Genomic DNA, 12,417 nt, shown 5'->3' with positions numbered 1-12,417 from the left:
TTATTGTTGTTCCTTTTTGTACTTTTCTGATCCCGAAAACACAACGTACATGAACTTTGTATTGTAAGAACTTTCTGACAAGAGTTTCTTTTATATTAAAACATATTTCAATCAAGGCTCAAAAAGGCTAAACACGTACACATATCTGCTTGCCCCCACCCTCCCTATAAAAACAATTATTTGTATATTCTGTATTTGGAAACCGTTCATTTAAAGTGTGTCCTCCGTATGACAACCCGACACACGGGGAGATGATCGGCAACTCTTCTCTCTATGAAAATGCCACTAGAACGTTGAATTGCAGCACAGGCTACAGCCCCCGTAACACCACAAACGTAGTTAGCAAATGTGCAAATGGCCAATGGACGAAAATAACGGAATGTGTTAAAGGTAGCAGATATGAAATTTTAGTTTTTTCTTTATGTTCAATATTTAACTTTAATCACAATTTTATCAGTATAGCTACGTACATTACAGCACTTTTACCAACGATTATCTTAATGTTAATTTCATAATCTTTTTTTTTAAGTATTTACAACTTAAATATTATATTGTTATTAAAATATTAAGCATATGCATGCATGTAATTAAAACATAGATATAACTGACACGAGAGCTACCTTTTTGCGAACACAGATTTAACACGTGTTTAATGGGAACAACTAGAGACAACTGCAGCATCATGTTAATTCATCTCTACGGATTAATTTAAACACAAAGATAGGAAATGTAGCCTCACTGTTTTCTCTGTTCCTACAATAAGGAATAAGGAACAGTTTATAATTCCTTATTCAAGCTTTAAGGGACCTTTTCACTGATTTTGGCATGTATTGATGTTTGTAATTAAATGCTATAATATATTGATTAATGTAAATATGGGATCTAAAAAGCTCCAGTAAAACAATAAACAAAGAACAAAAGTACCCCTTAACTGTGCTCGAATCCCTGACCCCTGGAGTAAAAGTCTATCGATTTGACCACTCGGCCATCCGTGCTCATAAGATGAGTGGTATATTTTGTACTTCACAAAATATAACGACAAAAACCGAACTCTCCACATTATTTAAACGTTTCGCGTTGCAACGCTTTATAATTTTCAGGATTTTAAATCGCCAATAAATGCATATAATGGATAATTTAGAGCATGGAATATGTTCAGTATTAATGTTTCCTCACAAATATCATAACTAATAATTACAATGAAAATTTGCGAATCTGAAACTTTTTTGTGTCAATTCACCAAAAGGTGAAAAGGCCCCAAGCTGTTTGAGAAACATGTTCATACTATCCCTAAGTAAATACAAACAAACCCAACACAAAATAAGCAAATTAATTTAAATTGCATGTCAAGCAACTGGAATGCATTTAATTTACGTATTATGTAACTGTTAAAGAGACCGTCAACCGCGATTGACGAGAAAAGAAAAGTTCTAAAATACGGTATTTTTTACAATTATAAGTTAATATTGATTAAAATAAAGTTAACATTATATGTAAATTAAATGCATTCCAGTTGCTTGACATGCAATTTAAATTAATTTGCTTATTTTGTGGGTTTCTTCATCGCACTTGAAATTATTTCTTGTTCAAACCGAACTGGCATTTTTTGCTTTGAATATTAACTTCACATCGACCAAACTTTAAACACATACATTTATACATTTATTGTACACGTATTTGTAAACAAATACACTCTTGCATAGTTCTATTTAATTTTGTTATACTCCAGCTCCCTTAAGGTTGCTGTCAAATCGAGTAACGCGAAGAAGAAGCCTTAACAATAATCAATATACAATTCAACTTGTCAAATAGCGGTATCTTTCAAATTGATGGAGCACTGTTAGATTGTTACGTTATAAAGCAGCAGTTGCGAATTTGGTGTGACTAAGGAATATGCAACTTGCTCATTATTGCTTATTCGTTAATTAATTAATGAATTAAATTATATTTGGGTTTTTATTTTAATTAACATTGGTTTTATTTATTTTACTTAAATATCTTATACCACATGTGTTTATTTGGTTAATGAGTGACACACTGTTTCTTATTCCCTGTTCGCATAAGTAACTAGGAACAAACTTACACTTCATAGATAGGACTAATATATGAAGAGTAATTAGACCACAAGTTGAGACCTTACATAGTGAGTGTCTTGCTTTCATATTCAAGTTATCTATTAGCCATTTATAAAACGTCTAGTAATAAATTGATGTGCGACAAAATATATGATATGGTCAAATATTGTATACAGATGTGTCATGTAGTTGACAGTGCTTTTCAGATGGGTCATGTATGTGATAGTCCTGTTCGGATGTGTCATATGGATGACATTGCTGTTCAAATAAGTCATATAGTTAACAGTGCTGCTCAGATATGTCATGTAGTTGATAGTGATGTTAAGATGTGTCATGTAGTTTGAAGCATTGTTCAAATGTGTCATGTAGTTGACAGTTCTGTTCAGATGTGTCATATAGTTGACAGTGCTATTCATATGTGTCATGTGGTTGAAAGTGCCGTTCAGATATGCCATGTAGTTGATCGTGAGGTTCATATGTGTCATGCAGTTGACAGTGAAGATCAGACGTGTCATATAGTTGACAGTGAAGTTCAGACGTGTCATGTAGTTGACAGTGAAGTTCAGATGTGTCATGTAGTTGACAGTTAAGTTCAGAAGTGTCTTGTAGTTGAGCTCATTGGGTCATTGTCAACCTGAAATGGCTTGAAGTCACACTGGGGTGACTAGAAACCGATTCATGTCACCCTGGGGTGACTTCAAGCCGATTCTAGTCACCCAGTCGGCTAGAAGTCATCCCCGGATGACATGAATCGGCTTGAAGTCACCCAAGGGTGACAAGAATTGGCTTATTATCACCCCCGGGTGACTTCAAGCCATTTCAGGTCGACAATGACCCAATGCGCTATGCTGATTGGGTCATTGTCGACCTGAAATGGCTTGAAGTCACCCATGGGTGACTAGAAGCCGATTTTTGTCACCCTGGGATGACTTCAAGCCGATTCTAGTCACCCAGTCGGCTTGAAGTCACCCCAGGTTGACATGAATCTGCTTGAAGGAGCTGTAGTTGACGGAGATTTCAAATGTTTCATGTAGTTTACAGCCATGTTCAGATGTGTTATGCAGTTGCACGTTCTTTTTAAATGTGTCATGTAGTTGATAGTGATGTTCTGATGTGTCTGGTAGTTGATACTGTTGTTCGAATGTGATATATAGTTGATAGTGCTATTCAGATGTGTCATGCAATTCATAGTGCTGTATAAATATTTCATGTAATTGACAGTTCCTTTTATATATGTCATGTAGTTGACATTGCTATTCAGAAGTGTCATGTGGTTGACGGCGCTGTTCAAATGTATCATGTAGTTGACGGTGCTGTTCAGATATGTCATTTAGTAAACAGTCCTGTTCAGATGTGTCATATAGTTGAAAGTGCTGTACAAATGTGTCATGTAGTTGATATTGCTGTTAAGATGTGACATCTAATTGACACTGATACTCAGAGGTTTCATGTAGTTGACACTGCTATTCAGATCTGTCTTTTAGTTGACAGTGCTGTTCAGATGTGTCATCTAGTTGACAGTGTTTTTCAGATGTTTCATGTAGTGAAAATTGCTGTTCAGATGTGTCATATAGTTGATAGTGCGGTTCAGATGTGTCATGTAATTGATAGTGCTGTTCAGATATGACATGTAGTTGACACTGATATTCAAATGTTTCATGTAAGTGACACTGAAATTCAGATGTTTCGTGTAGTTGACAGTGCTATTAAGATGTGTTATGTAGTTGACATTGCTGTTAAGATGTGTTCTTTAGATGACAGTGATGTTCAGAAGTCTCATGTAAATGACAGGTCTTTCCAGATGTGTCATGCAGTTGACAGTGTTTTTCATAAGTATCATGTGGTTGAAGATGGTGTTCAGATGTGTCTTGTTGTTGAAAGTGCTGTTCAGATGTGTCATGAAGTTGACCGTGCTGTTCAGAGGTATCATGTAATTGATAGTTCTTTTCAGATATGTCATGTTGTTGACAGTGCTTTTCAAATATGTAATGTAGTTGACAGTGATGTTAAGATGGTTCATGTAGTTACCAGTGCTATTCAGATATGTCATGTTTTTGGCTGTGCTGTTCAAATGTGTCATGTAGTAAACATTGCTGTTCAGATATATTATGTAGTTTGTAGTGCTGTTTAGATGTGTCATGTAGTTGACGGTGATGTTCAGATGTGTCATGTAGTAAAAAATGCAAACATATTTTAATAACTTGAGATATGCAAAAATTAAGTTCTTAACGGCGTGTTTTCATTCTGTCCAGCCCGTGCGTAATCATATGTGAACCCCATTGATCCTGCGCACTGAATAATATGTGTCCCGTAGTCCAAACGAGCAAGTTTACGCCGTCCGACGCGTAATTCTGGAAACCTAGGTTCTCATGAGAACATAGGTTCTCATGAGAACCATAGCCCAAATGAAAACCATGGATTTAGTATTAAAGACACGTAATCCTGACGGATATGGCAAGCAGTTCGACGCATAATCCCAAGAAACTAGGTTTTTTATGAGAACCTAGATTCTCATTCTGAGAACCTAGCTTCTCATGAGAACCTAGGTTTTCAAATGAGAACATAGGTTCTCATGAGAAAACTAGTTTCTCATGAGAACCTTGGTTCTCATGAAAACCTAGGTTCTCATTTGAAAACTAAGGTTCTTGAAGCCATGTGAAATCTTCAAGCGAGAACCTAGGTTCTCGTTCTGAGAACCTAGATTCTCATGAGAAACCTAGTTTCTTGGGATTATGCGTCGAACCGCTTGCCATAAATGTTAACTTCACATCGACCAAACTTAAAACGCATACATATATTGTACACGTATTTATGACATAAATATTCTTGCATATTTCTATTTAATTTTGTTATTCTCAAGCTCCTATTTGGTGGCTGTCAAATCGCGTAGCACGAAGAAGAAGCTTCATCAATAATCAATATACAATTTTACTTGTCAAATAGCGGTATCGTTCATATTGATGGAGCACTGTTAGATTGTTAAAGGGGTCTTTTCACGGTTTGGTAAATTGACAAAATTGAAAAAAGTTGTTTCAGATTCGCAAATTTTCGTTTTAGTTATGATATTTGTGAGGAAACAGTATTACTGAACATTTACCATAGTCCAATAAAGCCATTATATGTATCTTTTGACGATTTGAAAACCTAAAATTTATAAAGCGTTGCAACGCGAAACGATTGAATAATTTGGAGAGTTTTGTTGTTGTCGTTTAAATTATCGAAACTACGAAGATTGCTTATATAAAGTATAAAATACCTAATTTGAATATACGCGGCGGAATAGCCGAGAGGGCTAATGCGTTTTTACTTCAGAGTAACTCCAGGACTCCGGGGTCACTGGTACAGGCTATTTTTTTTCCTTGTTTTAATTTTATTCTTGATTTTTTACTGGAGCTTTTAAAATCCAATGTTTACATTTATCAATATAAAGCATTTAATGACAAACTTCAAAATATGCCACAATCTGTGAAAAGGCCCCTTTAAGTTATAAAGAAACAGTTGCGAATTTGGTTTGACTAAGTAATATAGAACTTGCTCCTTATTGCTTGTGCGTTTATTTATCAATGAATTGTATTATATTTGGGTTTTATTTTAACTAACATTGAATGTATTTATTTTACTTAAATCTCTTATCCCAAATATGTTTAGCTTGATTAATGAGTAACGAACTGTTCCTTATTCCCTGTTGGAATAAGTAACTAGTAACAACCTTACACTTCATAGATAGGACTCATATATGAAGAGTGAAAAGACCTCAAGTTGAGACCTTACGAAGTGAGTGTCTTGCTGTCATATTCAAGTTATACATTAGCCATTTATAAAACGTCTAGTGATAAATTGATGTGTGACAAAATATATGATATGATCAAATTATTTATTCAGACATGCAATGTGGTTGACAGTGCAGTTCAGATGTGTCATGTAGTTGATAGTTCTGTGCGGATGTGTCATGTGGTTGACATTGTTGTTCAAATGAGTCATGTAGTTAACAGTGCTGTTGAGATATATGTCATGTAGATGAAAGTGATGTTAAGATATGTCATGTTGATGAAAGTGCTGTTCAAATGTGCCATTTAGTAAACAGTCCTGTACAGAGGTGTCATTAAGTTGACAGTATTGTTCAGATGTGTCATGCAGCTGACAATGCTGTTTAGATGTGTCATGTAGTTGACAGTGAAGTTCAGATGTGTTATGTAGTTGACAGTGAAGTTCAGAAGCGTCATGTAGTTGACAATGGAGTTCAGATGTGTCATGTAGTTGACAGTGTAGTTCAGATGTGTCATTTAATTGACAGTGCTGTTCAGATATGTCATGTAGTTGACAGTGTAGTTTAGATGTATTATGCAGTTGATAGTGCTGTTCAGATATGTCATGTAGTTGACAGTGTTGTTCAGATGTGTCATGTAGTTGACAGTGTTGTTCAGATGTGTCATGTAATTGACAGTAATGTACAGAAGTGTCATGTAGTTGACAGTGTTGTTTAGATGTGTCATGTAGTTTTCATTGATGTTAAGATATGTCATGAAGTTGATAGTGTTGTCCAGATGTGTCATGTAGTTGACAGTGCTGTTCAGATGTGTCATGTAGTTGACAGTGTTGTTCAGATGTGTCATGTAGTTGACAGTGTTTTTCAGATGTGTCATGTACTTGACAGTGTTGATCAGATCTGTCATGTAGTTGACAGTGTTGTTCAGATGTGTATTTTAGTTGATAGTGTTGTTCAGATGTGTCATGTAGTTTACAGTGCTGTTCAGATGTGTCATGTAGTTAACCGTGCTGTTCAGATGTGTCATGTAGTTGATTGTGCTTGTCAGATGTGTCATGTAGTTGATAGTGTTGTTCAGATGTGTCATGTAGTTGATAGTGTTGTTCAGATGTGTCATGTAGTTGACAGTCCAGTGCAGATGTGTCATGTAGTTGAAAGTGTTGTTCAGATGTGTCATGTAGTTGACAGTGTTGTTCAGATGTGTCATGTAGTTGACACTGCTGTCCAGATGTGCCATGTAGTTGACAGTGTTGTTCAGATGTGTCATGTAGTTAAAACTGCTGTTCAGATGTGTCATGTAGTTGATAGTGTTGTTAAGATGTGTCATGCAGTTGCCAGTCCAGTGCAGATGTGTCATTTAGTTGACAGTCCAGTGCAGATGTGTCATGTAGTTGACAGTCTAGTGTAGATGCATCATGTAGTTGACAGTGTTGTTCAGATGTATCATGTAGTTGACATTACTGTTCAGATGTGTCATGTTGTTGACACTCTGTTCAGGTGTGTCATGTAGTTGACACTGCTGTTCAGATGTGTCATGTAGTTGATAGTGTTGTTAAGATGTGTCATGTAGTTGACAATCCAGTGTAGATGTATCATGTAGTTAACAGTGTTGTTCAGAAGAATCATGTTTTTGACAGTGTTGTTCAGATTTGTCATTTAGTTGACACTGCTGTTCAGATATGTCATGCAATCGACATTGTTGTTCAGATGTGTCATGTTATTGGCTGTAGTGGACAGTGCTGTGCGATGTGTCGTGTAGTTGTTATATCTGGTCAAATGTGTCTTGTAGTTGCTAGGCCTGTTCAGATGTTGAATGAGTGGATAGTGCTCTTCAGATGAGTCATGGAGTTGACATTGCTGTTCGGATGGGCCATGTAGTTGATAGGTCTGTTCAGTTTGGTCATGTAGTTGACACTGCTGTTCAGATGGGTTATGCAGTTCACAATTCTATTCAGATGTGTTATGTAGTTTACATAACTGTTCAGGTGTATCGTGTAGTTTACATAACTGTTCCGATGCGATATAAAGTTGATAGTGCTATTAAGATGTTTCATGTAGTTGACAGTATTGTTCAGATATGTTATGTGGTTGAAACTTCTGATCAAAGGTGTGATACAATTGGTTTTCGCGATTTTGAAGTAAAATTGTTTATTATCAATAATATTATTGTTTTACCCAATACCAATGTTTAAGTAATATTGAATATTTAAATGAAATAATGTATAAATCTTGAAGACATAAAAGAATCTGTATTTGCAGACTGTCCGTCATTTATCACTCCAAAGAATGGAACCGTTGAAGGTGATTCGTTAAAAGTCGGGTCTACACGAAATCTGACATGTGTCGAACAAAATGGATACCAGCTGCTTAACAGTAGCGATAAGACAAGCGTTTGTGATAACGGCACTTGGTCAGCAATGACGATATGTGTACCTGGTATGAAAACATATAAACATATATGCACAGTACAACTTCGTCTGCATCACCAGCGGAGAAAACTTATTAAAGCATATGGATTCTTATATAAAGCGATAATCAAATTGACATATAATGCGCCTCAAAACAAATGTTCTCGGGCACACCACACAAAAACACAACTAATACAATAAAAAATAAGAATGCAACTGTGGCCTTAGAAATTGAACTATTGAAGTAAAGTAATGGAACCAGTCTAAGTGTATGTTTAAATATTTTGAAAGCCTATAATATTTTACAAATGTCTTTTTATTAGGGATGTACAAAGTCCCTCTATCATCGACTAATGGGGCAACTAATTTCATATAAAGTTTATAACGTACGTTTCACTTGTTTGTCGCCTTTAACACTTTTAAAATCTTAGTTATTTTTCTTTATTGGAAAGTTTTCGTAAGAAAGTTTTCTAATGTATGCAGCGTCGATTCCTGGTTGCCTTCTTTAAATAAAAACATGTGATTGTTTTTTGTCTAATTTAGTTTAGCTTAAACCTGTGTATTTAAGCACGTTTGCGTCGATACTCTTTACTGTGTGTTCTACGTACTCTAACTCAATATGGAGCGTCTCGGGGGACCTCCCGATAGCTAGGCGAACATTAATGCACTACGCCACCCCATTCAATAAACAAATAGCATGTTATGTAATATTTGATATGTATGCGTGTTTGTGCTACACTCGAATCGTGTGTTGCTGATTTATATTTGTTCCAGCTCAGTGTAATAAACCACAGAATAAAGTACAAAAGACTTCGAAGTGGAACAATTCCCAGTACCTGTTCCATTCTCAAAAAGAAACAATTACGAATGCTGAAGTAAGTTCCGAACTTAACTCTTCAAATAAAGATCACGCATTTGTTTATATATAATTTATTTTTAAGAAAAGAAGATAAAGTTTGGAACGTGCCTTTCATCAATTCGTATTTTTGAAAGAAACTTAAAGTGCATTTTTTTTAAAGCAAGATTTTGAGTTTAATAACCTGACAATTGTCTTTGAAATATCTATAGAACGATAATCCGTCAGCTGGAATGGATTAAGAACCTTTTGGATAATAATAGTCAATAAACATAGTAGCTGATTTATAGTGAAAATTCGAAACTTCTAGCACACCTTCGCCTCATATAAATATACGAAGCAATTTTGTCAGTAATTTAGACTTTATGAGTTTCTTTAGCAATAAATATACCTAATATACCTAAGCTCGGAAACATATCCCTGTTACTCGTGAACTCAAAAAGCATTTTTCAGTGTTTCCTATGACTACCGTCGGTTTGTTATTGTATCTTTAACTAGTAAAATTGAAACCATTTCGGTAGATTTAGTGGGTTACTGTCATCAGCTGAACTCATATGGTTAATTTATGTCACTAGCCTAGCCTACTATGAATGATGAATATATACTCGAACATGATCAAATCATATAACGCTTTTACATTTATTGTAGTATTCCTTAATAATTTTATATATTTTTAAATAGGATATTTGCAAGATATGCGGAGGTCATGTGATCATAATCGATGACGAGAATGAACAAAATTGGACTGTGAGCGAGTTACGCCCTTTTGCAACAGGTAATTGTGGTATCAATTTATATACGTTCAATATACTTCATGGATAAGACAAATGATATCCTCCAACAAAGCATTATATTAACGAAATAAGAATTATAACCTCGTTATCGGTCTTATACGTTTGAGTTAATTTTATGTAAATGTTGTTTTGGGTTTTCATAAACTTAGTATGTATTGAACCCATGTGCAGGATTACCAAAATCAAATGATATAACAGCGCATCGACCGGTTGTGCAATTATTATTTGTGAATATCAGACGTAAGCTTTCTATGGTATTGTATGATTATGGTGACATAAGATACACACCAATCATATGTCAAAATGTAATCATTGAAAATAAGACGACCCACGTTGTTTAAACCCTCTCTCTCTCTCTCCTCCTCCGCTCCGTCTCCGTCTCTGTCTCTGTCTCTGTCTCTTTCTCTGGTCTCTTCTATGTCTCTCTACTATCTCCTTCTCTCTATCTCCTATCTCTACCCACTCATCTCCATCTAGATCTCTCTTTCGAGAATTATGCATTTAGAGAGAGTGCTATCTAGACGTGAGCTAGTCGAGGCTCTACTCCATCTCTATATCCTCTCTCTCGTATCTCTCTCTCTCTCTCTCTATCTCTCTCTCTCTCTCTCTCTCTCTCTCTCTCCTCTCTCTCTCTCTCTCTGTCTCTCTCTCTCTCTCTCTCTCTCTCTCTCTCTCCTCAGCAGAGTATGCGGTACATATAAGTTATATGCAGTGAATTGTTGCATATGATAGCATGGAAAGCTCCAAGTATGCACTGAATATATATATGAATATAGCGATTAATGAAATAATCGCAAACCATAGTGTTTAAAATCTTTAATTGTGTATATTTTTATACATGCATATTCTTGCAGGTGAGGATTATTCTGTCTGGTTAGGAATAGAAAACGACGCAGGAAATCGCACCTATAGGAAACATGAACATGATAAAACAGAATTGTCTTACACATATTGGGATAAAGGCCAACCAAACATCGAAACAGAGAAGTGTGTTATCTTTGGAAAACTTCAAGAATGGAGATGGTCGGATGTCGGATGCTCCCAATTAGTAAAACATTTTGTAATATGTGAACTACATATCTGATTATATTTTCATAGATGTGTATTAACTTGTCTGTCATTTTTTAAACAACTTTTCAAGCAAGGCAATCTGAAAACAAGTTGTAAAGTGTGGTATATGTTGTGTGACAATTTCAATGGCCACATAGAAGCAAACACAAATTGATACTCAGATATTCATAATAGTTGTCATTCCAAGTAAAGTATTTATGTATGCACTTACCGAAGGAATCTCGATGAAAATGTAATGCTCGATTTTAAAACTATTGTTTTGTCAACGCATGTATTTGTGTAGTTATTGTACGAGAACTATATATGCATTCACTCCGTCCCTCTGTATGCAACGTGCTTTAATCAGCACGAATAAATGCCGCATCTGATCATAATACAACGATATGGCGTCGATTCGAGTGAATGGCTCCTTATGCATTCATACAAATCAAACATATACTTTTCATCGAGACTAAAGTGAATGAAATAAGGCAGTAAACAAGGCTGAACATGACAAGTGTAATAACATTTAGGTTATATTTTACTATAATTTTATATTGTACCATAACACAAGTATATTTTTGTTTAATATATTATACAGAAATGGTTATTTGTAGCGATTATGATAGAGCGCGTTTTATCACGTGCATTTCATTAAACAATTTCCTTATTTCTTGAAAAACATTCTTAAAACATTACGTTCTGACATAATTATTGAAGAATTATCGACAACAATTTCATTCTTTGTTTAACGCAAATGGGTAAGAAGTGGCTTGCCTTTGTAGAAAAAAACCCATTTCAAACTTGAATTTTCAATGCAACAGATACCTTTAAGCATGATCAGTTTTCGTGATTGTATCATCTCATAGGTTTCAATGTTAGTTCATTGGCAAGAAAGCGAAACAAGTGTAAATGTATTTAACACCAAAACATTAATTATACGTAAGTGTAACATCGATTGCTAAGTGTGTTTGTTTGTTTGTTTGCTTGTCTGTTGTTGTTCCCTATGTGACTACATATTAGCTTTTGTTATTCACTATTGTATTGGTTCTTAATGCGATCAATAGCGATGCATATGGACTAAATTGGCACATCTTGTTCGTTCATAAACATCATCATATATTGTATTTATTAAACAAAGGCATCAGGTTTCAATCATCTAGGCTGCTCACCTGAGTATAAAGCCCTAAAATCACTTGTCAGAATGATATATCAAAATATAACGATACGTTTAAAAACAAGTTGTGTTTCCGATGGCCCTAAAACATATGAACGAACAGTGCAGTTATGTATTTTCTAAAATAAAATTAAAGCTTATAACAATACATATCGGTAAAACAGTTACTTTTGCAGTGAACATGTATTTTGTTTTATAACAAAAAGATGTTCCGGGACACTGTTAGGGCGCGTGAAAAAAAGTAGTGGTAGTAATGAATGGTTTGTACGAGAAGTGCCGCTATAGGCATGA

The 12,417-nt window shown here is 35.2% G+C and overlaps 1 protein-coding gene across 1 annotated transcript; it reads left to right on the top strand.

The window, feature by feature from the left end:
- Positions 1–238: 238 nt before the first annotated feature.
- On the top strand, positions 239–11,668 carry LOC127833434 (perlucin-like protein). The gene is made up of 5 exons (XM_052358697.1): positions 239–390; positions 8,101–8,277; positions 9,024–9,124; positions 9,787–9,880; positions 10,754–11,668. The coding sequence occupies exons 1-5, from the start codon at positions 252–254 to the stop codon at positions 10,981–10,983; spliced, it is 741 nt and encodes a 246-aa protein (XP_052214657.1). The 5' UTR covers positions 239–251; the 3' UTR covers positions 10,984–11,668.
- Positions 11,669–12,417: the final 749 nt, after the last annotated feature.

This window comes from Dreissena polymorpha, chromosome 6 (genome assembly GCF_020536995.1).
Source record: "Dreissena polymorpha isolate Duluth1 chromosome 6, UMN_Dpol_1.0, whole genome shotgun sequence".
In the NCBI taxonomy this organism is placed as follows: Eukaryota; Metazoa; Mollusca; class Bivalvia; order Myida; family Dreissenidae; genus Dreissena; species Dreissena polymorpha.
This window is presented reverse-complemented; position numbering and strand designations above follow the sequence as displayed.